Raw genomic sequence first — 27,098 nt, forward strand, 5'->3', positions numbered from 1 at the left:
GCATTACCCTGCGCTTCCTGGGGGACCTCGGTGATTCCTGGCCCATGTTTCATTCCCATGCCTGCTGGAAGGCTGTGAGCTGCCTGTTCCCCCATCATGGTACAGCTGTGTTGGGCTCCACTGGCACACACCCACAGGCTCAGGGCACCCTGTCAGCTGGGTGTTCTGCTGCCTGCCCAGGCAGGGTTTTGGCAAAAAGTGCTCCCAGGCTTAAAAAAAAAAGAAAAAAAAAAATTTGGACCAGAATAAACTCAGGAGTGCACTGGTGGGAGGGCTGGGGAGCTCAGTTGGCTCTGTGCCGTGGTTTTAGCTGCTGTTAGCAGAGACAATATCCTCTGTCAGAGCCAGGCTGCTCAGGGGACCAACTGAACATTCACAGAGGAAAAGAACTCCAAGGAATCAAGTCACAGGCTGTTCCAGCCAGCACGTGAGCATGGTGCAGCCACCTCCCTTCCTTCCACTGACTGCGCCCTTGGGGCACCAGTTTGGCTCTGACTTTTCCTAGTGGCCTCATTTATCTGATTACCTGGCACTCCAGCCATGGGGACACTGTTTCTGCAGGAAGGACATGATGTTTCCCACCACAGCAGCGTGGGGGCATGGAACAGGGTAGGTTTGGAAGATCTGCCAGGAGGCTGCATAGCAGAATTGGAGATACTTGTGTCAGGGGTTTCATCTCTTTCAACAGTGCTTTTCCCTGATTAATGAATTAATTGCAGAGTTCCTCAGCCTGTCACCACACTGCTAACCCTGGTCTTGTTTTCTAGAAAAGGATCCTATGGATTTTGACTTGGCTGATGCCCTTGATGATAAGAACGATAGGAAAGATGGTGGGAGGCCGGATGTAAGGCCAGGTGAAGGTAGGCTGACCTCTCCTCTCTGTCCTGCTTGCTACCAGCCCCGCTGTTCCCTGGGAGCTGCAGAAGATCCTTCCCAGCTCTTCACTGTCAGACACCATTCCCACCAAGTGATGGGATAAAGAGAAACAGGCACTGCCTGGTCCAATGTCCTGCCCACTGCCAGCATCCACCGCCCCTGTCCTGCCCACCCAGAGTGGGGACGTTTCCACAGGCAGCTTGGTCCTGGGGAGGGAAGGAGCCTCTTCCTCACTGGTTCAAGGCAGAAGGGGACTCTTCCTAATGACTTGCACCCTGTCTGTGTGCAGGTTTTTTTTCCCAGGGTCTCTTCTGATCCATTAAGTTGTGGTGGTTGTGTTGAGTTCCTCCATCCCCGTAGCTGACAGCTCTTTAAACGAGGGCATGTGCTGCTGGGGTTCACAGTCACTGCCAGGGTGTAAATCTAGAGCAGGCTCAGGTCCCGGCTCCACTCTGGGCTGGGAGGGTTCTTTTTCCTTCTCTGAAATACTCCAGTGAATGAATCATTTGTCTGTGAGGATTGTTCCCCTGAGCACTTGAGCTGGGAAACAGACTTTGCACGGCTGGTTTATTGATGTCGGGATGGCCGTATACCCTGCTCGCACGCGTAATTAACAGGCAGGTATTTTATTACATTGTATTAACTAGGTGACTTGTCTGCACTTTGGTATTCTGGGCTTGCTGAGGTTTCAGGCTCCTGCAGGAAAGGTTGAGGCGTTGAGCTGCTGGAACGTGGCGCTGGCCACAAACCAGCACACGCGTTCCCCCGGCATCGCTGCTCCCTGGACTGCCTGGGACCTCTCCAGGCTCTGGCATAGTCAGGGCTTTCATTCTTTTCACACTCATTACTGAGCCCATAAATCTGTGTTTTGTGGTAAGCTGATGAATAAGGCAGTCTCTTCCAGGCTGTTAAGGCAAAGGAAACTCTTCCCAAGACACAGCATCAGAGGAAGAACCTTTTGCTGTCTTGGCCTTGGATCTCTGCTCCCATCACACACCTTGCTGCACCCCAGGGCTCCCTCTGGGACTGGAGCTGAGATGTGCAACAGCACCACTCATTCAGCTGCAGATTCACAGACCTTGTTTCTCTGTACTTATCCTGCATTAATTAGACTTGCCCACTACAAGATAACTTTTTCACCTGTACCAAAACATGCTGGTGCTCAATTTTTCCCCTGGACTGCTCTGTCCCTCTGGGAAGGATAAGGGTCAGCTCCTGCCTGCAGGACCCCAGGCCCAGCTGGTGCTGCCAGGGGCTCACTGGTCCCCAGCAGCATGGCCACAGTACACACAAAACATTTCTTCCTGCCTCCTCCCCTGCCAGCCAAGGCTGAGCACCAAAACATTTCATGAACTCTTAAATACATCAGTCATTTCAGTTAAAAAAATACAGTAGCATTTAAACTAGTCAGTTATTACCTTTTCTATGACCTTAAAGTAATTCAGGGTTAACATCTGGTAATTGCGAGAGAAACAGAATTACTTTTTGACCAGTCCCAGTTCCCCACTGGGGATGGAGCATCCCATGATCCCAACCTCCAGCACAGCTGTGGCTCCCTCAGGTGCCAACCACTGTTTGTTCCTGTTCCTTTTAAAGGATTTTCAGATGATGACCTGGCCAGCATTGTGGACGGGGGCTACAGCCCAGACGAGAAGAAGGGTAAGTGGTGACCTACGTATGGTGGTTTTCTTCAGCAGTCATGGCTCAGGGTTACCCCCAGCTTTTAGAAAGAGCCCTGTGCAGAGCAGTGCTCAGCTCCACGGCAAAAGGGGTCTCAGTCATGGAGACAAGGGAAAAGCTTTTGGCCTCCCTGGTCATGCCTGGTGCCAGCAGTTGGAGGTGTGTAGTTTTGATTCCATGGGGGCTCTGCAGCTCCAGCTGCCACCAGGGCAGACAGGACCTGTGCCTCCCTTGTCACCTCGAGGGCATCCTGGTGCCATGAGCAGGTAAATGCTTTCGTTTGCCTTCCACCAGTGTTTGGAACAAGGGGGAAATCCAGCAACAATCAGATAAGCCTGGGCGTTCACAAGGATCCACAGTATTAAATATTAAAAGCAGTCGCATAAAGAGCTGAACACCACGAGCCAAATCAACATTTAATAAATCCCTGTGCCAAGGACAAGACACATCAGAGGCATTAATACAATGCTGACCTGCTTCCATAAATTCCGGATGTGACTCGGCAAGGGCTGCAGTTTCCAGTGCGAGCAGCTTCTCCTCCCAGCCCAGTTTCTCCGGGGAAGGCGATGTCAAAATAGACTTCAAGCCAATTGAGGGTTCCCTAACATGATGGAACTCAGCCAGTCACCTCCTGTGACTGCCACCAGTGTGCTCTGTAACACTCTGACAGCCCTTCAGGTGTTCCCTTAATGCTGAGGAATGGAGGTGTAAAAGGTGGGGGTGAGGGCAGCTGTCAGACAGGCAGAGGTGTCCCATGCAGAGGATCCTCCAAAACTGCCCCCATGCGCACACAGAGGGAGAGGAGCAGCTTCAAAGCCCTCTGAGAAACAAAAACGAGCAGCCCAGCGGAGTGCGGGGCAGCAAATGCTGCATCCCATGGGGGGCATCTGCCCACCCCCAGCCCAGGGCTGCACTGCCACCCCCCTCCTGTGTCCCCTCCCTCCCAGCACAGCAGTGGGGGCAGCAGAGGGGTGCAGGGGCACTGACGGGATCGTGTCTCTGCAGGTGCCAGCGGCAACACCAACAACAACAACAGAGGTAGGTGCCACCATGGCTGGTGGGATGGAAGGGGTGGTGCGTGTGCCCATCACAAAGCTCTCTCTGTGCCCCACAGGGACAGGGATAGAGACAGGGACAATCGCCGGCATTGCCAGCGGCCTGGCCATGGCGCTCATCGGGGCTGTCTCCAGCTACATCTCCTACCAGCAGAAGAAGTTCTGCTTCAGCATCCAGCGTAAGTCCTTCCCCAGGCACCTCGAGGCACACAGCAAGCACACAGCTGTTCCACCCTGAACCCCACTGCCATTGTCCACCCAGTGCCCCCCAGCTGGCAGAACAAAGCCCCAGCCATGGGTCATTGGGTCCCCCCATCTCAGGCTTTCAACAGACGGGAGCCCACCAGCAGTGACAGCCCCAGGACCCACTGCCACCCCCAGGGCTTACGCTGCCCCTCACACCTCCCACATCCCTCACACCCCCCACAAACACAGCCCAAGACCAAACCACCAATACCAAACACAGTCAGTATGAAAAAAAACATCCCACCCCAAAATAAACAAACCAAACCCCCAACAATCTCAGCAAGCCATAAAAACTCACCAGGCAGCAGGGAAGGAAGCAGGGGCAGTGTCGGCATCTGGGGCTTCAGCCCAGTGCACCCTCAGCAGGTGTGTGACAATCATTGCAGCAAACTGCAAATTAAGCAGCAGAACTTAGTATTCCTATGAAACACCTTTTGCATGAGCTGCCCCTTAAAGCTGCTTGGTGCAAGCACTGCAGGAGGGTCCTCAGCCTCAGCCCACAGCACTCACCTGGCCATGGTGGGCTCCTGTAGTTCTTCATGGGAGGGAGGCTGCAAGCAGCTGGGAAAAGCTCTTTTTTTAAATTAATCTATTGAAATCTCCTGTGAGTCCTGTTTGCTCTAGGGAAAGGGTGTTTAGGGTTGGAAATTTCTGCTGGAATCGTGCTATTTTCCCAGTTGTGCCTGAAACAAACAGCATTTTGGTAAATTAGATCAGCAGGAAAATCAAATGAATGTGATGGAATGAAACACCCTTGTATATTCCCCTCACTTAAATGATATTTTGGCAAGAATAAATAATAAAAAAAAAAGGAGTAAAGGCTTTGATGAGGGGGAAGCTGAGAGACACAAAGCCCCAGAAAGGCAGCAGGAAATTAAAGTTAATTATAAAGGAGGATTAATTTAAGCCATCAGACATGGCATGCTGGGCTAATGTCAGGCCTTAGATGCATTGCAATGCATGACAGAAATCTAAGAGCCGTCAGCCGCTGCAAAAGTGGCTTTTTATTGAAAAACATAAATTGCATTTGGTGTTATCCCAGCAAAACACACGTCTGGGTGGAGGCAGTGACCACTCGCTTGACGCATGGAGGAACAGGCTCGGCGCTCTCTCTGTCCAGCTGTCCTTCAGCTTTGAGTCTCTCCCGAGGAGCATTTGCTGATGATTCCTCTAAAGGACGTGCACTACGCTGCCAGGGACTCTGCATCCCACTTTCTTTTCTTAACACCTCACCTTGCACTCACCAGCCGTGCCCTGGGCTGTGGCTCAGCCTCAGGCGTCCCTGAGCTCTCGCTGTGCCCAGGGAGGGTGGGAGCTGCACCTCTCCTGCCTCCACAGCTTGGCCAGCTGCTGGCCGCAGTGTCTCTGCTGGCTTGGGGACTTCATGGGGGTTTTCTAGCCAGTTGCTAGAACCCTTTTTCTCCTATGCCTCGGAGGCAGCAGCTGCCCCATTGCTACCTGAGGCTCCCATCACACTCCTTTGGCTTGGCCCAGGCACCATTCCCTGCCTTCCTCCTTCACTGGGAGATACCAGTGAGCCCCATCCAAACCTGGTGATGAGGCACAGCCAGTACTTGCCACACCCTGAGCCACATTTAGATGTGCAAACAAGTTAGAGATGCCTGAAAGTGTGTGCTGCATGGCCCGATTGCTTCAGGCTTCCTTTGCAGGCCAGCACTCTAATCCCCTTTCCTGGTCTGTCTCTAATGGATGCAACGGCACAGCACTCCCACCTCTGCCTCTCCCCAGCAGAGGAGCTGCTGAGGATGCCTGAAGTCCATGGTACACCCCGGTCAGTCTTAATTCGCCTCCAGCTCTCAGCTGGACCACTCCCTTTCTCCTGTCCACCTTCCTGCAGCCACCCCTGCCCAGCAGTGCCCAGCCTTGCTCCTTGGCCTCGGCTCCACTTGTTGATAACGTTGGGAACTTCTTTGCATTTAAATAAGGGACTTATTCGGGATTTGACACCCCACTGGGATCCTGCTTCATCACCACAGCCCTGCTCTGAACTGCTTCTTGAAGCTCTGCATAACTTAGCTTTTAATGAGGCTGTGGCACATCTCTGCTGAGGCTCAGCCCCCGCTGCACAGCAGTCCTGTCCGGGAAGCCTTCCTCCCTTCCTCCTCCCGCACTGCTCAGAGCTGAGCGCCTTAGACAGGAATTAGCTGGGCTGCCTCGCGTGATAAAGATGAAGCAGGAGCCTCAGACAAAAGAGCTGCTGCTGGAGCTGTGCCTGCCAGGAGCTCCATGGGCACTTTGAAACCCAGTGAATCTCAGCACTGGCTGTGGGTTATCGAGGCTTCTGTGCTGCTGTCACTGCAGAGGAAGTTGCAAAAAAGCATCTCGGCTGTTACAGCTTCTGAGGCCCATTACCAGAGTTTTTAAAGCATCAAAGCAAGTAATTCTACTTTCTACCCTTCCCATCTCACTCTGTTTATTGTACTTCTCAGAGGGACTGAACGCGGAGTATGTGAAAGGAGAAAACATGGAAGCCGTCGTAAGCGAGGAACCCCAGGGTGAGAGCCTTGTATCCCTTACCCCTGCCTGCATCCCTCCACAAAAACAGCTTTACCCAGGGACTTCGTTAAAGTCCCCGGTGCTGCACGGAGCTTCTGTGTCCCTTTGATGAAGGCACCGCTTAGGAGATGCCGCAGCTTTTGTGAAACATCCACCACAGTGCTTTTACCCCTTTACTGCACACAAAGGAAAGCCTGGTAAGAGCCCAAGGAGCTCATGCTGCAAACGATGGCAGTTAACATTTAGCTTTCATGTATCCAGCCATCGAAAGTCTTGCACAAGAGAAGCATGATCTTTCTTTTCAGTGACAGACAATCAAGGCTGCTGCAAAGGCTTTTCCAGTGTCACATACAATCAGCCAGTGCTGGGCACCCCTTGCTTGTGCCCTGGTTCCATCGTGTGCTATTGTACTCATGTTTTTTTTTTCTTTCTCCCCAGTTAAATATTCAGTCCTGGAAACACAGTCAGCAGAACCACCAAAACAAGACAGTGCGAAGATACAAAGCGTGACCCAGGGCTAGAAAATTATCAGTCAGCAGCAACAGAGATCTTACATGCTTGTAATTTAGCTTTTAATTTAATTTGACTCGAAAGCTATTTAATGTGTATTTAGGCTTGAACTGGCTTTTCATTGCTCTAGGCTTTAGGGTTAGACTGGTAGCATGTGTTTATTTTTTGTGAAAAGGTTTATGTTTACATTTAAGTATTATAGGATTGGTGTGCAGTTGTATGGAAATCCACAGAAGGTGCTTCAGCAGTGGTCAGTTTTCAAGAGCTTACAGGTATGAGGACAGTGAAGTGCCTGTAAATAGCAATCCAAAGCCAAACCCTGCAAAGCGCCTCCAGCCACCTTCTGCCATCGGGCACTGTCACTTCCAGTGGCAAGGACAAAGCTGCACGTTTCCTGAGGGTGGATTGCAGTCCTTAGTGTAGCTACACCTGAAAATGAAGTGCCTATGGTGGGTCCTTGTGTGGGGCCTTGGGCTGAGCCAGGTGACTCCCTGCTCCCAAGCCACGAGTTGAGGATGCGTCACTCCCACCACCCAGCGCTGGGCTTCTAACCAAAGGACCTGACTTTCAAACCAAGTCACAAATACAGCTGATAGCAGTGTGTGCAGTGTTCACTTTTAGGAAATACCATTTGAATGCTCCACTGTGCTGGAGATCAGAATGGAGTTGAAGTGATACAGTCTGCCTTAAGCTGCGCCAGGGGAAGTTTAGGTTAGACATCAGGAAAAAATTCTTCACTCAAAAGAGTGATTGGGCACTGGAATCATCTGCCCAGGGAGGTGGTGAAGTCACTGTTCCTGGACGTGTTCAAAAAACGACTGGATGTGGCACTCAGTGCCATGGTTTAGTTGATGAGGAGGTGTTAGGTCATGGGTTGGACTTGATGATCTCAAAGGTCTTTTCCAACCTAGTTCTTTCTGTGATTCTGTCTCTGTGACTTGAGATACCTATGTTGTCACCACAATTAAAGCTGTGTGTGTTTGGATGCTTTCAAGGATGGGTTCAGATCTGTCACACTAGAACAAGTGACACATTTAACCCAAAAGAAAATAAACAAAGCAGGTATCTGTTAAGACCTGTAATGCTCACTACCACAACAGAAGTCAAGCTTAACAAGATGCAGTCCCCTCCTTCTTCTTTTATCAGCAACTATCGGGAGCGCTCCCAGGCACCCAGAGGCAGAAAAAGCATTTAAGCTTCACTCCTTGTGTCACCACCAACCTTTAAAAAAGGCAGTATCTCCTGAGAGGCTGAATCCTCCGTCACTGTCCTGCATGGGGTTCCTGCAGCTGCCTGGGAAGCACTGGGCTGTGAGTGGTGCTCAGCAGGACACTGGGCTGCACCAGGACAGTGCACACGCAGCCCCTGCCACGCTGCCAAACCGCTGCCCAGACCCAACCTTCACTTTTTTGCAAGAATTTCTGTTTAGATTCCTAATTCCTCCCCAGCCTTTTTGACAGCTCCTAAAATGTGGGTAACTGCCACTTTCCAATACATTTGTCCAAATCAGTGATTGCTTAAAAAGCATGCTCTCAAGTGAAGGAAATTTCACTTTATGTAGTGTAAGAGGTACTCACTATTTATAAATAAACCTGAAATGTGAGCATTTTGTATGGGTTTGCAAATTCTGTATTTTATGAACGCGTATTAAGAAAACCAAGCCTTTCAGTATGATGTACAAATTCACAGCTTTCAGGCAGACATGACTTCCAGAAGGCCTTGCCAGGAGGTGAATGAGCCCAGTAACAGCTCCATTTGGAAGGAAATTGCCTAGTAACTTGGTTAAGTATTTTGCAATAGCTGCACAATTCTTTATGCTCTTTTTAACACTTGCATTTTTAAAGCCTTATACTAGCTCTGGCAGAACAGCTACAGTGGTTTATAAGGTGCCTCACAACTATTCAGAACACTTAGGCTGCAACAATACTACTCTGAACTACTGCTGCTTTGTTTTATGAATGTGTTTGGAATAGGAAAGGTTAATTATTGGCGCAGATAATGGAAGCATAGGAAGGAGATGGGATGCACTTTGTTTAGTCCCAGAGAAGGGTCTTCACGAAGGAAGTGTGGTCTGCACAATTTGCATGAGGAGCTCAGGTGCTGGCTAAGCCACGCAGCTGAGTTTGTGTATCTCCAGTCCCATGCACCAGCACTTGTTCTTTGTTCTTACCCAAACATTTGAAAGCTGTAGCATGAAATATTTTCTCTAAGTTACTGTAGATGAAGTGTTACAACATGGCACTGATGATCACAAGAAGCCGTTTTCCCGGCTTAGATCCAGTGCCTGAAATTCCACCTTTCCCTTTGCCAGTGACTGTGTTCCTGCAGATGCAGATCATGGGTTTTACCCTGCCCTGTTTGACCAGAGGAGAGTGCAATAGTCGGTGTGGTTTAAGGGTACAGCACCCACCCCTCCTTTGGGGAACTCTTACACTAGGGCATAGAGGAAGCACAAGTCTAGTTCAAAATACTGCAGGTCACAAATGTAAAAAACAAGGCAGGAAATGTTTCACTGGAAAATCCACTGCAGGTTTTGGGACTCAGAAGCCGCAGCTTTTATTGAAGGCTCTTCTCTGACTTTGGTGCCTACTTACAGCTTAGTGTAATGTGTAGGTACGTGGAAATCCACAAATACAAGTGAAAGAGAACACTTCCAAAGTGACAGAATTCAAGATTTCTTTCTCTAGGATTTCAAATAGGAAAACACTTGCAAATCCTGCAGTAGAGAAATTAGGCTTGGCCTTCTCTTCAAAACTCAACAAAAGTCAGAATCTTAGTGGCAAATGTCAGCAAAGGCTCAAATGATTTTTTTATTGCTGTTTGTCCCCTTCCATCTGAACTGCCAGACCAGTCTCTGAGAAACAGGGAGTTTACACATCATCTATATTTCAGGCATTATAGCAACTGAGAGGTTTCCTGTGTATTTTTTAGTAGTGATCTGAGTTCTGCAATAGCTGACCCAGCACTGACCTCTACTTTCATTTAATTACTATATATTCACTTTACATCTGGATATGGATTTTTAAAAAATCCTGCATTTAAGCTCTCTATACATGGCATGAACTTTCTTGTCCTTTATAAAAAAAGGCAATAAACCACTAGAAAATTGTTTTTTTTTCATGAGTCTAAAACCTATATATACAGATGTCCTGAGAGTTTCTGTACTGTGTGCGCTGCGAGCTCTTTTTCTTATGACACCTCACTTCTAAAGCTAATTTAAAGGGCAATAAAACGATCCAGCAAAGGTTTGTCAAAGGTTTGACAGAGAAAAGGGAGAATTGAAAGAATTCAGCTGGCTCTTTTCCTGTTTATTCTTTCAATTACTTGCATTTTCCTTTGGCAGTATGTTTCAGATTCCTCAGCTGAGAATACTCTGACATGAATTTCAGATCTTTTTGGCACTACGAACTCAGTCATTTTCATGCAACCCCACTGACGAACCCTTACAAGTGCTCCATTGTCATCCTTAACTACTCATTTGTTGTGATGAAAGTGGAATTAGTCCATAATACCATTTCAGACTCTGAGAAAGAAGGATGAGTCGGCAGGCTGAGGTTTTAAAAATTGCTTCTCTAACAGATGAGAAACAATGGGGTTGTGAAATTAGAGAACCCTTTCTTTTGAGTGATGTTCTAACTTAGAAGCAAGACAGATTCCTTGCTGCTGAACAAGTGACCTGTACCAAATGAAGGTTGAATGTTATACTGCAAGAAAATACATTTTGTTAATGTGCATGTTAAGGGTCATGGGGGTAAAAAACAGAATTTAACTGCCTTTGGAAAACACCAAATAAACCAAGTTGACTAGAAAGACTTAATTTTTTTGTGGTTTTTTCGGTATGTTGGAAGTAAGCTGCAAGCGTTTGGCTGTATCGTTACAGTACATCACCTCTTCTGTAACTACACTGAAGACTTTATTTAAAAAACCAATCCAAACTGGACTTTGTGTGAAGATGAATACCATTATGAAAACTTTAATGGTAAAAATGAAGTATTTGTATACACACACACACTCCTCAGGTCACCCAGCAGCTAAACTCGAGGCAGCACCCTCGGGTTCCTGCAGTTTTCTTTACGTTTTCACACCCAGTAGATAAATCTCCCATGCAGTGCAAACTAAGCTTTGTATAATGATGGAATGCTCAGTCTCACAGTCAAGAAAGGTGGTTTATATTTCAAACTACTTCTGACTCATGTTTCTTGTAGAAATAAACTCTTTCTTCCCAACTGCAACAAGCTCTGCAGTTAAAAGCTATCGATACCGTCTTAGTTCAGCAGACGTGGTCTCAGCAAACGGACATTCTTTTTTACTTTTTACCATAAATGTTTCACCTGGGGAATAGTCTGAATTGCCCATTTTACTGTGTCCTCTGTTGTGGGGCTTAGTGCACACCAATGAGAGCTCTTGATTCCTTGTTTTCAGCTTTTAGAGAACCAGCTGTTCTTGGTGTTACTACACACAGCACATGAATTAGTACAGCTTCCCTTGGAAAATGAAAGCAGTGAAACACTTTTTGTTTAAAGCTTTAACTCCTTGAGAAGGCTGCTCTGCAGGGAACAGAACCAGACAGATAGGAGTGTTTACCAGCTTTAAAAGCCTTCTTCCATTTTAATGAAAAAACAAAAAAATTACTTTTATCTACAAAGGGGAAAGAAGTGTAAATTCAGCTCTGAAACAGGACTAAAATGGCAAAGTCTCTGATGCTGATGATTCACTTAACTTACTTAAAACCAAAAAATGTGTCAGCTGGTTACCAAGGCTTCATCCCCTTCTGGGACACTGGATTCAGGTTGCGGCCCTCTCACACGTCACTGACAATAGGAAAATCCTACAAGCCAAATGTTAACTGCTTGCTGTCTTTGCACATTCCCTTTATACTGAGCAGAGTCAAAACCAAAAACCAAAGCAGAAGATGCAGCTTTTGAACCAGAAGTTAATAGCTCTGTCCAAGGTGCATCAGACAGGGAACAGGGTTCTGCTCTTCCTTTAACTAGTTCAGTTCTGCCTTATTGAAAAATAGAAAATGATGACAGAATTAGTTGTTAAATCAATAGGAAAAAATCTGATTATCAGGAAGCAGACGGAGTACAACAATCATCTCTTCAGTGTAAAGCTGTGCTCTAACTAGCACATGAGCTATAGAACGTCTGAATATTTCCATGCTAAGTATGTACAAACCCATCCATTGTGCTGACACATGGAACAGCAGGACCCTCCCCCAGAGCTCTCCTGGCACATCAGAGACTCGCTGAGCTCTGTTGAAACTGGTGGATGTGCAGCCAGTCAGCTGAAATAACTGGTGTTCTTCTATGCAAAACCAAATTCTCAGAGTTTAGCTCTAGAGATCCAAGCTTTAAAAAGCTCAGAATGCCCGAGCTAATCCAGTCATCGCTTTTGCAATAATTATAGAGAAAATGTTGTGATTATTAGCACAAATATAGAGAAAAACTTCAAAAGATTTTCTTTAGCACTGCATTTTGGAGATAATGTGCTTTACTTTAATATACAGTTGAAACGTCAAGGAAATCTGAAGTACGGAAGAGTTTAATTCAATACCAGCTCAACATATTTTGGCAATGTAAAATTCACTGCTGGCACACTGTTCTGCAGAACCATTTTTACAGGGAGACATCTTTCATCTATTTATAAAAAGCCTGAGGTTGATTAACAGATGCAACATTGCAAGCCTTCCTAAACTGTGCTTGTGTAGGTGAATATTTATTATAAAAAGCATTCACTACAGTAAAAAGGACACGTTGAAATATCCTGCACTGCACAGTCAACGTGTAAGACTGGATACAGCACTTCAGCCTCTTCAGCTGAAGTCAGGAAGGTGCTCAGCAGCTCACTGGACTCATTAACTACGTGCTGGGTAGAGTTAATGCAGAGAACGAGACACAGAAAAGCACCGTCGTGTATTGGGAACAAATGTGCAGCAACAAATGAATACTCACAGTCAGTAAAACCCACAATCACCATATAGAATCAATAGGCTCTTAAGAATGGGGCTTAACTCCCACCAGCAGAACCCAGAGCAATACAAGCACGAGTCAAAAAGCAGAGCTGCAATATTTAAGTTTCCTAAGGAGAAGAACCAGATTTTCATGAAACACAGCAAGGAAAACAATCCAGGGAAAATTTGCTGCATGCACCATTTCTAGGCCTTCCAAGAATGCCAGTGAATAATTTTCTAAAAGGAGGAATGTTATAGTAATCAAATCTTTCCAATATGAGTGTTTTTGGGGGGAGATGCGAGAAAGTTGGGAATGTGTATTTAACATGACAACACAGTTAAATTATTCATTTACAGAAAAAATGCTAGTAGGAATCTAAAAAACAAAAAGCCAAGAGGCTTTATTTCAAGAAAACCAATTAATACCATATTATTCAAAAACTTTGTCAAACAATGTCATTGCAAGTTAAGGTCCTCAAAAGGGTTTGGACAGGCAGGATCTGTTTTCTGAAGGTGCAGCTTAAACCCACGGGAGGATGTATAGGTTTAACATCACATACACATGGGCATAAACGCACACAGCTTTGCATTTTGTGTGTACACTTAGAAACAAAACACACTTCACAATGTGGAGCTATACAGACTATACAATTTACACAGCTGGGTGTCATTCCAACCCCAAATATTACCATTTGCTAGAAAACAAACTTTTACTTTGTACAAGACCTCGACATGAGCAAGTTTGCCCCTCGCTCAGGAGGCTGAAACTGAACAATAAGCTAAACAGTCAAAAGACTTTATTTCAACTTGTACAAAAGGCATTAAAAAACCTAAAATACATGCTTTACCAAATATATTACATCATACAAGTCAGTGTGGTGTACTTGATAAATCCAGCTCAACTTCATCCACTTTTAATGGCATATTTAGTTTGAAATGTAAAACTGACTACACTGGAAAACATTTATTTTAAAATCAATTTCCAAGTGCATTACCTAAAAAAAATAAATTGCTCTAGCAAAAAAAAAAATATATATATATTACTGAGTGAAATAAGGAGCTCCCATTCAGAAAAACATTTTGTGTTCTGTGTAAGCATCATGTGGCATTTCATCTGATTCTTTCAACCAGGCATCGTACTCTAGACAATGTGAGAGGCATTTTTCTGTCTGCTTGGCAGATGGATTCCTTTTTAGGATGGTTAAATTGTTAGTTGCTCAAAACAAAGTTTAATTTCACAATTGGTGATTTAGCTAGAGTGTCAAAACACATGTGGGAACTGCCAACAAGAAAATACATCACATCTATTGAAGCTCTTTTTGGCCTCATCGTGATAATATCAGACACAGAGTAAGGCATGTAGATCATAGCAATTACAAGTCACTCACAATCCTTTTGTGATGGGAAAAGCATTTCACCCTCCTCTGTGTTACCTGACACTGATTTTTTCACATGGCTTTTGTTCCACATCACACAGAGGTGTGCACTGGCGTAGCAGAATGGGAAGGAGATGAACCTCTGTCAGAGGAGGAGGAAATGGAACGCGTGGCAGCTTCCCGCTGCAAATCCTCAACCTTCTTCTGAAGCTCTGTCCGGATGGCCAGGAGCTCTTTAAGATTTTGGTGGATTGGAACCTGCCAGGTAAAGAAAGAAAAGGCTTACTTTGACTCTCATAGTGAATTATCTTTTCCCACAATGCTTCTGCTGTTGCCTTCAGTAACAAGGGATTCCACACTTGTGAATTTCAGTACATCAATATTTACGGAAAGTGTTTCTTTAGTCATTTGAAATGAAACATCGCAGGAAACTGTCCCTTTCCAATACCACAGTTGGCAGGGAACCTATTCAAAAGTGTTTGCAAATGGTTTTCATGGGATTCCAAACATACTCCAATAAATGTACCTGTATCCCACTGTCAGCTGGATGTAAAATGCCTTTCCTGGGAATGATTTCTCTGGCCTCTTGGGACAGGACTTACTTTATAAACAGAGTAGAATTCACAAAGCTGGCTCCATATGGAGCATCTTGTTACTCTTGTAACCAGGCATCTTTCCAGGAGTCTGACCCCTTCCAGTGAGAAAAGTGCAGCAGCCAAGTGAATGGTGCTTGGACCTCCCAGAGTCACACTCCAATAAACCTTTCACAGAAGTGCATTGTACCGGTTTCTGCTTCTGACAGTACCCAACGAACACCAGAGATGCACCACTCTGCATCAGAGTTCTCAGCCCTTTCACATTCATCTCAAACATTCAACTATATCATGGCCAAAGGAAGATTCAAGCCACACTGGGTTTTGCAGCTGGATTTGTTATCTCAGACAAGCAGAGAGAACCCTCCCCCTCTTCCAAATTCCACAAGGCCAAAACAGTTTTACTGTAAGTTGCTTTTAATTTATTTTATCCTGTACAAACTCTAATTGTTTATAGCTTTTGGAAAGAGCAAGATGGGAAAAGAATTTAATTGCACTGCTGCAACAATCATGGGGAAATGCAGCAGTGGGAGAGCTATGGATTGCTAGATGAGTGATTTACACCCTGGGCTTCTGGAATGCCAGGCTCCAGGGAATTGCACTCACCCACTATCACTTCCTACTGCTTAGCAGTGATTGTTAAGGCTGGGATGCACACCTGAGTTTGCCATTTGCACATGGTGCTGTGTGAAGGAAACAGCAAAAACCAGAAAGGGTTTTACTTGCTATCAATGCACAACTGAGTCACAACTTAAATTTTTGTCAATTCTGGCTTTTTAAAGAACATGCATCCAAAATCCATGCACTTGATATTTTCAAAACCTAACACAGAAAAATACCATTGAATTTTTAACTTTTGTTCTAACTTAAAACAGGAAAATAGTACCAGCAGTCTTTTTAGGTCTACAGTTTTTTACCCATATATTTTTTCTTGTTTGATGATTAGCCCATGAAGAGAAACTTCAGTGTATTCAGAAAGTACTGCTCCTGGTACCCTGGGAGTCATCAATTCATCCCGCATGTCATCTACAGCAATTTTAAAAGCATAACTTTTGGAGTCTTCAGCAGAACAGTCTCTGCACACCACCAGCTCCCAACCACCCTGGAGCCCTGCCCTCACTGTGCAATGAATTCCCTCTCTTGCAGTTTTACCCTGCATCCACTATACAAACTCTTCAGCAAAAGTGAGGAAGTGAGGCCACAAATCTACAGATCTCCTTCACTAATCAAACACAAAGCACACCCTCCAGAAAGCCAATCTCATTTTTCTGAGGTACACTACAGAAAGTGTATACACCTAGAAACAAGGCAAAACTGAGCCTGCTGATGAATATTGTCCAAGATGCTGTAAATACACACTGTGGAAAATTTGAATTTCAGTAAATATTGAGATTTTCTGGAACTGGCACCCCCTGTTTTTATTTTTTTCCCCTCAATAAAAGATCCCTTTCTCACAGACTCCTACTTTAGATTTCTTTAGGAAGACATTTTCCTGAAACATTTAGGTCCCTAACAGAGTGATTTACCATTGGAATCATCAGTCACACAAGCCCTGTGTCATGGGAGGTCTGTACACCTGATTTCTGCACAGCTGAACCACGACTCAGCAAACCAGACCCATTTCTCTCAGCCAGATTTCACACGGGCATCAGCTGCTGGGTTCCACTGCACAGAGCTCAGACACTCTCAAAAAGCAGCTCCATACAGTCGGCTTTTGGGGAGCCCACCACAAATCCCTCCAGGATACACCACACAAAAGCCACTGCAGGACTTGGCATGCTCTGTAAAGTGCTTTAAGGAGGAAAAGTGTGGCTGCACCTCTCAGTCCCTCTGCATGCCCAGAGCCCAATTCACCAGGCACATGCTCCAACTTTGACGCAAGTGCTGTTCTCCCCACAGATCCATCCTGAAGAGCAGAGCTGCCTTTAAATAAATTAACTAAATAACAACAATGACGTTTAAAAAGCCTGTGTACATTCAAGTCACACACAAAACTCTTCAACGTTAAGATTGCAAAATTATGCTCTCAAAGAATTAGGAGGTGTCAGAATGAAGATTACTTCTCCAAACTCAATTCAGCCTTCCTGTACACCTGTATAAAATCATTGGTCAAATAAATATTAAAATACTAGCTTCCCCCTTGTATTCCTCATTTACTCAGTGCACAGGCTGATGCTACTTAATTAATGAGAAGTTATTCAATATTTAGTTTTCTTTGCAGTGTCTGACCCCATCTTTTATTTATTCTTCTGAATTTAAAATGCTAAAGTTTCCTTTTTTGTACTTTCATCTCATGTCAAGAAACAAATTTATTTCTGCGGCACCCTCATGAGATATGGGAGTATTAACACTCTACTTTTACAAACAAGGATCTGAAGCCAACACCTCCTAATTTTGCATACCTTGGATCTCAAACTGGTTTAACAGAGACCTTGGGAATTCTGCTGTTGGGGCATGTGGGTATCAAGCAGGACATGGACTAAATAAGGAGGACACACAGAGTGACCATTCTGCTCCCAGTGAGCTCCCTTACAACAGAGGAATCCTGTGGCAAAGGTGGGGAGAAACCTCGTTTCTCCCAGGGGACAACTCTTCCTCTGCCTGCAGCCATGTCCCCTCCAGCCTACTTTCCCAGGCTCTCTTCCATGGGTTGAACAAAAAGCAAACACCTGGGGCATTATTCACTCCCAGCTCCTATTCCCAACTAGTCACAACTCTCTCACAGACTCGGTATAAAATCCATCTCTCAGTCCTTTTATTTATTCTCAGTTCTTGAGAATCCATTGAGATTGCTGCAGCCTCAGACCTCCAAATTGGATGAATTTCTTCCAGGATATGAGCAGGACCATTTCTGAAATATAATCTCTCTTACTAAAACCTTATGTTTGCCCTAGAGATGGAACATTTATAGAAAAACAGCCACTTGCCCCAACAGAAGTCCACAAGACCAACATTTTCATATGGGAAAACATTTTTCTTAGTCACACTCTCATGAGAAACTGAGCCTTCTTGGATGAAGTTTTACAAAACAATTCAGTTAGACACACATACCTGGGGACACAGGATACAAACCATTAGAGCCCAGCTAAGCTGTAAGCAAGTCAGAGTAGGATCTTATAGTGGGGAAAAAAAGGGTCACCTTCAAAATATTGGCCATCTTTCAATAAGGGCATGTTAGATTTAAACACTGCAAGACAGTTCCACATAAATATCATCATGCCATTTCATCTAGTAGTGTAAACACAAAGGATTTTCTGATAGGATGCCTTTCCCATGTAGATGCACATGATATTAAACAATAAAATTCCAGAAATAGGATTCACACATTAAACTTCCAATACACACTTTAATTTCATGAAATAACACACCAAATTCAGTCTAGAAAAATCTCAAGCAGCTCAATTTTCAAGCACCTGGCAATAGCTGATTTTTTAGTAATAAAAGTTCATGTTAAAATTACATAATCATGGGGCAAGTAAAAGGTGGTATAGGCAGCTGAAGTATCACAGAAGTTCCTACAAAAAGACCTGAAAAGCAGCCTGGCATGAGGAGCCATGTTTTCCTCCAGATGTCTTCAATTCTGTTACTGTAACTGCCCTTTTTAGGAAAAAAAGCAGCAAATTGAAATGCGAAAGAATGAAAATACAGAGTGAAGGCGGGGGGGGGGGGGAAAATGCCCAAAACAAAGCCTCGACCTCAAGCTATGTGTTTCAGGGTCTTTTTTTTTTTAACAAAATCATTAAGAGAAACATGGAATTACGCAGTTATTTCCTGGAAGCCTCTTTCCATCTTAGATGGAGGAGAAGAATAAAAAGATGAAGCATCATGAATTAAATTCTGTCATGAGAAACATTAAAATTAAACTCAGTTAGCTTCTACACTTCCTAAACACTTATTCCCAGGCAGACCTGTTGCTGTCAGTGTAGCCTCAAACCATCCTGTACAAATTTTTACAGATAACCATCTCCATTTTTGTCACTTCACCCTGTTCTATTTCATCATGAGATTCCTCTCTCAAACAAAGCCTTCTTCAGAAGGAAATGGGGCCAACAACCTTCACAATAACACCTGTAATGGCTTGCTGTGAACGAGGCTCTTCTTCACTTTGCCACTGTTTAGAATAAAAGGAAATGGAAGAGCGACAAAGTCTGTAAGGAACAAGAAGTTTGAAGATCATTTATTAAAAGATCTTGTTACCACCTTAACCCTGCAAGTGTTACTTGCACAGCACAAGTAGTGTCTCCAAGGTAAGCTTTTATTACTGTCTTGTTAAGAAATCATGTGAATTGGTTTGTCTAAGATGAATTTGTTGGGAGGCTGACAGCAACTGTACTGTTTTCTACTCTCTCATTCTGCCTCTCAAATTAGGAGTGGAAGCTCAAAAGATGACTCTGGACCTATCACCCAGCTGCATTCAAGTTATTTTTGCTGCTCTAGTCCACAGATTTTCAGCAGAGTGTGCATCCTTTCCTTTGTCACACCAGTGTCCCCAGAGTGATGCTGCCAGGCAACACTCAGCTTCTACAGCCAGGTCCATCATTTCTGTCCATAACCCAGCTAAAAGCACAGACCTATTTCTGCTGCACGAGAGGAGCCTACATAGATGAAACCTAACCCAGCAGTGCATCTACAGTTTGGCTGGGCTGGAAAACTGCCTGGGCCATTGCTCTTCAGGATGTGCTATTTATTTAAACTATTACCTCAATGTGCTGAAAAACAGTAAATTTCACTTCTGTGATTTAACAAAATAATCCAGTAAAAATGAAGTAGAAACATAAAAGTGAATGTACTACATGCCTTTTAATGGATTTTGGAGGGTTAACCTCATCAAAAAATTCTGCCATGTACTATTTATAAGAAATAAAAATAGATTTCTCTAGACACATAAAATTTACTACAAACAGTTAGAAGCTGATCACTCCAAAACAAAATTGGCACTTACATCTAATATAGCTAGCAACAGAACCAAACAGCAACAAGAATTTGGAGTTCGCCAGCAGCACTAAGCAGTGGGGAAAGGGCCTGGATCCTCTGGCCTCACTCCAGGCATTAACCAAAAAGCTGGAAGAATCTACCTGCAATGCTTCAGGAAGACTTTTCAGAGGTTTTCTTTTTCCCTTGTGTGGTTTTTTTTTTCTTTCCTTGCCTTTTATTTTTTTTTTCCAATTGTTACTGTAATATTGACTCAGGAAGTCAGACTACATGCTGCTCCCCTACCTCATAACCGATTTTTTCCAGCCTCTTATCCAAACCCTGTGCCCCAAGTCCTTGTATCCGTCCTGAGCAACACCCTGAGCACTGAATATAAGCTTTACAGACTTCTCCCTGTTGTTGACAATTCTGGCATCCTTCTGTTTGGCTTTAAACTCTAACCAAATTTTGTATCATCACATTCAAATCCCTAGCTTTATTCCACTCCCTCTATTTCACTTAATTATCTTAAGGAACTAATTTTTTGCTCTGTAAACAAAAAAAATAAAAAGAATATTCAATTAATCAGGAAGACTTTATTTAGGGAGATTAACAGTTTTTCCTGTTTTTTCCCATTTCAACATTCCTCTAAGTTTCTAGTTCAACTTTTCTTCATCAAGCCATGATTCAACATAGGACCTGATCCCATCCTCATACAACCTATTTATTCACCTGTAGCTACCTTCAACTTTTGCACTTCTTCCCTGTTACTTGCTTCTTCTCCCTTCCCTTCCTTATCCAGGATATTGCCAGCTGCCCTGTCTCCCCAAAGAGTTTCTCCTCTCTGGTACATGCAGTCTCTTTCCCTGTAAGCCTTGACATGATTCTTACACTACTAATGACACCTGCAATATCTGAAATCCCATTCCCAAACAGTAAAAAGCAGTAAAATGCTGCAAAAATTGAGTGAGCCAAGTAACATTCTTCACTCAGGAAGAACTGATTGTAGGTTCCTGCAAATTGACCAGTTAAAATGGGTGGGGGGTTATTTTCCTGATTTAGCTTCCTTTGCTGCCTATTTCATTCAAAAGCAGGTGCTCTTCCTCCACCTTATCGATAGGGTAGCTACTGCCTATACTGAGCAGAAAAATACTTAGAACACTGCTAAAAACATTCTTTATTGCTTAAAATACCATTGATATGAAACCATTTTTTAAACTGAATTATCCACATACATCAAAAGCAGAACCTGGTGTAGTGTAATGCTGAGCACACACGACTTCACAGTTATGATGAATTATTCCTGCTGGGGAAGGATTTGAGGAAAAATACTGGTTTTTTTTTAAACTATGCCCACAGAGAAACTATAATTATGCTATACCATAGACATACTACATCCCATACAAAAACCATCTAGGCATAAGGCAGTTTCATTTCCTCAAAAATTCAAGCCTTCCTCTTCACAGAATTATTACAGTTCACTTTCAGTATTGATTTTCAAATTTTCATTCCCAAGGAATCCTTCAGGATCCTGAAGTGCTTTTGGATAGCAAAATTTGTCAACACAAGGATAGATACAAGAGAAATTATAATAGCTACTCACTTACAGTACCGCCAAGTCTTAATTGGATGGATATCTACTGTGTGTTACTGTACGAGCTCAAGGACAGTCATTCACATGAAAATTGTTCAACAGTGAATGCATTTTGTCTTGTTCAGTGAGCACACTTTATCTATTTTAGCAACAGGGAAGAAAGGCTGCAGAAGAAAATGGTTATTTTAAATTCATTGCTTGACGTAAGACTGTCAGTTTTCCAAAAACCTACTCTGTGCATTGGAAAGACAACAGTATCTTTCACTTGAGCTTTTTGTTTCTCTCTGTGAAGAACTGGAACTCTGACAGCGTAGTTAACAGGATACTTGTAGCAAAAGGCAATCTCAAATGACTAAGACAGCAGGTTTCAATAGTGTCAATACTCCCACACTTCTTGTAGAGGTGTGCTCCTCAGAAACTAAGCAAAAACCCCTGGCCTTCCAGAAAAGCAAGGACTAGCAAACAGAAATTATGAATCCTACCAGGTGGGAACTGGAACAACTGATAGATTTCCAGACTCAGGAAACTGCACATGCTACAAGCTGATTGTTAAAACCTACAGCCATTGCTTGTTAAAACCTACAGCCCTTTTAGATTTAGACAGCTGAGACATGACAGAAATTGAGTGCTTGCCCTTCCAAATGTGTTAGAAACTCTCAAAAATGAAGATTATTTACACAGTACTAGCTTCTCCCATTCTGTGCATGTTCTGATGCTCATTACAGGATAACAATTTATTTTTCTCAGGTAACTACAGTTTCTTTTAGCATCCAGGATAAGCAGTTAGTCTCTATTTTATTCCATACTGATTGAATACTGAGACTTTTATCTGTAGATGAAAGTTATCTGTGATAAATCAGACTCTGGAAATCTTGACACTCAACTAGAGAGAAGCTACCAGGTTGTCTTGGGGTGACTTTAGGATGTGTATCCCATATCACTGCCCTATGCCCAGAAATTAATTTTTGTGCCTTTTTATGCCTTTAAACTGAGCCTGAGAGGGGGAAGGAAAAACTGAGCAAAACTTTCTCAAAGCAGTTTGCAGCTTGTTCAAGGTCACACACAGATAGCAGGTTTTTTTTCCAGCTGTGGCAGGGGAGGGAGGAGGCACCCAGCTTGCTGCTTTCCAGTCAGCTTTTGGCCAGTTGTTCAGCTTATTTTTCTCTGGAGAGAGACTGAGAGTTGAACTTTGCTTTTCCTTTCCTGGAATTTCAGATTTGCTCCCTTTTCTACTGGACTGCTTCAATATCAGAGCACATCGGGAGGACTTTCCACCGAGCACAGAGGGCCTGGCCCTGGGCCAAGCCCCAGCTCTGATGAGACCAAAGGGAGGACTCTGACACTTCCCCAGTTTTTTTCTCCACAGCGATTTTTATTAATTAGCATTATTTTCCTTTTCTCGTGTGTTTATTAAATAAATAGTTTTTTTTCTCTTTCACTTTCCTTTGAGGAAAATTTATTTTTTCCCGAACCTGGTAGGGGAGGGGGTGGTCTGTGACCTGCCTCCTCTCAGAGGATATATTTCTAAATTTGGCCAAACCGGTACACAGGTACTGGCCAAAACCTGCCTCATCTCACAAGAAACCCTTTATTAACTGCAGGGATGGAATCTCCTTTGCTAAGGTTAACATTCAGCCGTCCAACCCACAAGGCAGTTCCTTCTCCTGACATCTCCTGCCTTGCTCTTTCATTCAAACAGAGGGACTCAGAATCAGCAATGCCAAGCAGTTCCAGAGCCATATGATAGCTCTGTCCTGCCACAAAATGGTGGTAAATCAAATGTGTGGACTTTCAAAAATATCATAACCAATGTCAACTTGCTCAGAGAGGAACACACTAGGCAGTGAGACTGAAGGTAGAGATAAATACATGAACACTCCACATGCCAGGCAGCAAGTTATATGCAGGAAGTTACACATTATCCTGTTACATGCAGGATAAACCCTTTCAGTACTTATGTTTTCCAGTTTATTGTCAGCAATTTTCCCAGTGACACTCAGGATCTTATTTGTTGTTTTCGCTATACGATATTTTGTGTTTATTGACACTGAAGCTCAGCTAACATCTGATTGCTCAATTGTTCAACACATCAAATCCTTCTGCAATAGCAGCAAATAAAAGCAGCAAGTGTAAGCTGCTTTTATTTACATACTTTACAGTTATTTCTGTATATACTGAACAAACAGCTTTACTTATTCCTACCTTTCCCTTTCACATCTTTAAGTGAGCTGCTAACCTGCCAACAGAAATTCCCTGGCTCTTCCACAGAAGTTCTGGGATTGCCCTTAGCACATGATCCCATTCCAGTAGCTGAATTGAATTTCTAGGTTATAGATGATGCTAGCCTTTTACTCTGGATGACAGTCCACACACGAAGGAAAGAATGAATTTGAAAAATTACAGGGATTTCTATGGTATTAACACTAACACTGTGGCCAAATTTACAGAACAGAGCTTGAAGAAAAATTACCAGGCATAGAAAAATAAAAAAACCCCCACATATAATGAAAATTAAACTAAGCCCTGTCCTCCAAGGGTTAAAACATCATTTCCAAGAAAGCATAAAAAGAACTAAATATATCCTAATAGACTGTGCAAAATTTGGTGACTAAAATGCATTATTTTCCTTGCCTTGCCTCTCACAGCTTGGATTGAAAGGACCAGAACTTTTACTCATGGTCTGCACATATGAATGATAGGGTATGTTGGTTCAAAAATACTGTCCCTGCAGAGATCATATTCAAGAACATGATTGTTGTGTTCTCCCCACCTTCCAGAGTTGTCCAAAGAGATACTAATGACATCTGGCAGCCAGAACTCAAACCAGTATCAAGAAGAGGACAAAATGACTATCTAGAAAAGGGAAAAATATATATCAGCTGAAAAAATTCAAAAGCATCGTATTATCTAATGTACTCCAGACTAGTAGGGTCATCTGTAAGGCCAGGAGCACATACCCACAGAGGCCACACCTCTGCAGGAGAGAATGGAGGAGCTTCTCTTCCACATGCCACATACAAATACACATTTCTCCAACTCAAAGAAAGGGCAAATCTGAAAAAGGTCTTCTCAGTCAATGAACTCAAATAAGATAGAATTTAAATCTATCTAATTTTCTTGGGACAAGAAGTCAATAATGATGTAACACCTCCAAACTCAAACCAAAGAACGTTTTATTTCACTTAAGAATTAGAATGACCTTGTTGAAGCACAATTTAGCAACAAGAGATGTCCACATTTAACCTAGAATTTTGCAGAGTGGTCACTTCTCAGACTCCTGAGCTTTGAACCCTACGGAAAGAGGCTGCGCGTCCTGAAGTGCACAGGACCTATTGCAATACAAAATAAATGGGGCTCTTGAGGCAAATAAACACTATCAAAACCACCACCTCAGGCTTCCACAAAGCTTAGGCAGAACTGAAGATGTATCATTCTAAGCAATCTTTACAGAACATAAGAATAGTACTGAACTCTGTATGTCCTAGAGCAATGAAGAACATGCTCAGACCGTACCACACCAATAGAAGTTTGAGACAGGTATTTTAAGACAGCATACAATAATACAAAAACACATGGTTATATCAAGTTAACATTCAGTAATTTTCAAATTAAAAAAAATTTATAGGTCATATATGCTCATGTCCAGTAGAAAAGGCAATGAAGTGCAGTGATCAACTTCTCTCAGTCCATTTAAAAATCAAGCTCACTAATCAAGCTGAAATGCGAAAACCTAAAATATTGCCTCCAACCAAAACCTGCCCTTCTGCTCTTGAGACTTCTCTCCCATAACACAAAATTGGTTGGAAACAGGTACCAAAGAGCCCTTCTGATTATATTAAAAGTACTATTATTTATCCTCCCTTAAATTCACCTATTGGGCTTTTTCTCCTTTTTGGTGAGCTCCTCGAAAACAATAAACATGTTCTAGTTGTCTGAAGATGTTTTTGCGGCTGATAAAACAGCAAAAGGTTGCCTTGAACTAATCATCAGAGAACTTACGTTAAATATTTAATTTTCTCTTATATTTAGTTGAAAATGAGAGTACACATTAAAAGATATTAAACAAAACCACCTTTTATCATTAGGCAGGGATGCCCATTATTTTAATAAATCCACTGATTAAGAATTTTTTTCACTGAAGATAAGTGAAGACTTGCTGGGTATCACAAGGGTCATTGTCTTTTTTTCTGTCACTGAATGGGTCTGAATGTTACTGAATTGGTTAACAGGGTGTGACAACAGACAATGCAAACAGAGAGGAAAGCAAACCCAGTATATTGTGACTGCAGAAACTATTTATTTATTTGCTTGTACAAGCTTGCGCTTTCATAAGTAGACTGGCGAATGCAATTCTGCAACAAAAAATTGTAATTTCTGCTGCTAATTTATCCAAGTAGATGTGAAACACTCCCAAATATTGGTCATAAATATCACATAAATTCAGGCCAGAGACAAGAGGAAAGGGATGATGTATCTCCACGTGACAAAACTTACGTGGTAGAACTAAAAGTTGAAACACTTTAAAGTCCCTTGAGAAAAGCAGGTGGCAGTAAAGTCAAGGCAGTTACCAGGACCATCACATTTTGATGCCTTCAGCTGCTGATGGAGGGACCTGCTCTCAGACAGTGAATGAGTCTCACGTGCCAGAGTGACTGAGGAGCATCTCCCAGAGAAGCAGGCAGAGCACTCTGCGACAGAGAGGCAGTGAGCAGAGCTTTCACTGATGACAGCTCTGGTATTTCCTCATTATGTCATCTCTTCCCCATCCTCCCCTCGTTTAGACCAGGACTGGCTTTCATGTGGTTCACAAAGCCTGTTCTCAGGGCCTGGAGATCTCAATCAAATAAAGTCATAAACCGACACTGCTGCAGGCAGTGCAAAACCCACCCAAATGATATTCACCAAACAGGCTAAAGGAAAGATTTTATTTTGCTAAAAAGCAGCTGACAATTTCACTTGAAAAGTATATAACTTAAAATACACCATCTTTCAAAGTACAAGAGAAACAAAGCAGCTCAGAGGAAACACCTCAGTGAGAGAAACAAGCAATCCAGACTTTCCCAGGACCTTAGAAGATATTTTTCAGATACCTGGACTTCTACCAGTGTAGTGTCCTTGAAACTTACCTTGGAACACCATCTTTTACTACAGCCTCTGACTTGTGGATGTCTAATAAATCTGAAACCTGCATCTCATTCTAACTGCTAGAAGATGAAAGCAGCTTTTGAGCAATCACTTAATACAGGTAATTTATCATAATATGCTTAGGGGTACCTTGGAATGTTACCTTAATAAAGAGATGGTGTAGCACACTCAGATATATTACGGCTGTGACACAATCTGAATGTTCTTTCTTCAGACTTCTAAGCATGAGAGCATATGGAACATTTGTCTGATGAGATTTAGAGATTTATCTGAATAGCAGACATTACTTATAAGAACAAATACTGGATGAATCAAGGAGCATGTATAGGGAGTGTTTAATCTTTAGTATGCCAGCTTAAAACTATAAAAGTCAATTGATAACAAGCATCCACGCGATGCTTCATTTGGAGAGCCTGCAAAATGAGTTGGTATAGTCCAGTTCTTTCAGAAACTGCTGCTATATTTTATGTCAGTGTTGGTAAAGGGCAAAACATGATCAAAAACAAAGGTACACAAAACTACAAGAAGGTTAAGGCAATAAAAGTATTAAAAAGTGTTACGAAGTATTATAGAAGTGTTATTAAAGTAATCTTCTGACAAAAAAAGACCGTGAATCTTTACAAACCAATACAGTGATACTAT

At 43.2% G+C, this 27,098-nt stretch overlaps 2 protein-coding genes and 1 long non-coding RNA gene across 3 annotated transcripts in view; 1 reads left to right on the forward strand and 2 right to left on the reverse strand.

Annotated features, from left to right (window-relative positions):
- Nucleotides 1-10,701, forward strand: part of CD99L2 (CD99 molecule like 2) — a 32,138-nt gene extending 21,437 nt beyond the window's left edge. Inside the window, exons 7-12 of the mRNA XM_042039910.1 lie at nt 768-860; nt 2,473-2,535; nt 3,562-3,594; nt 3,671-3,790; nt 6,308-6,373; nt 6,813-10,701. Of these exons, the coding sequence (XP_041895844.1) occupies nt 768-860; nt 2,473-2,535; nt 3,562-3,594; nt 3,671-3,790; nt 6,308-6,373; nt 6,813-6,895 (458 nt within the window). The 3' untranslated portion in view covers nt 6,896-10,701. The remainder of the gene's footprint in view (nt 1-767; nt 861-2,472; nt 2,536-3,561; nt 3,595-3,670; nt 3,791-6,307; nt 6,374-6,812) is intronic.
- Nucleotides 2,948-4,279, reverse strand: LOC121670120. The gene is made up of 2 exons (XR_006018045.1): nt 4,156-4,279; nt 2,948-3,248 (listed from the first exon to the last, which is right to left on the reverse strand). It is a non-coding gene; the product is annotated as an uncharacterized LOC121670120 (long non-coding RNA).
- Nucleotides 10,702-13,214: 2,513 nt separating the features above from the next.
- The window catches only part of MTMR1 (myotubularin related protein 1), a 29,797-nt gene continuing 15,913 nt past the window's right edge, over nt 13,215-27,098 (reverse strand). The window contains exon 13 of the mRNA XM_042039909.1: nt 13,215-14,471. Coding sequence (XP_041895843.1) covers nt 14,307-14,471 — 165 coding nt within the window. The 3' untranslated portion in view covers nt 13,215-14,306. The remainder of the gene's footprint in view (nt 14,472-27,098) is intronic.

Source organism: Corvus kubaryi, unplaced genomic scaffold (assembly GCF_017639235.1).
Source record: "Corvus kubaryi isolate FWS band 111438036 unplaced genomic scaffold, C.kubaryi_AGA036_p1.0 37395, whole genome shotgun sequence".
Classification (NCBI taxonomy): Eukaryota; Metazoa; Chordata; class Aves; order Passeriformes; family Corvidae; genus Corvus; species Corvus kubaryi.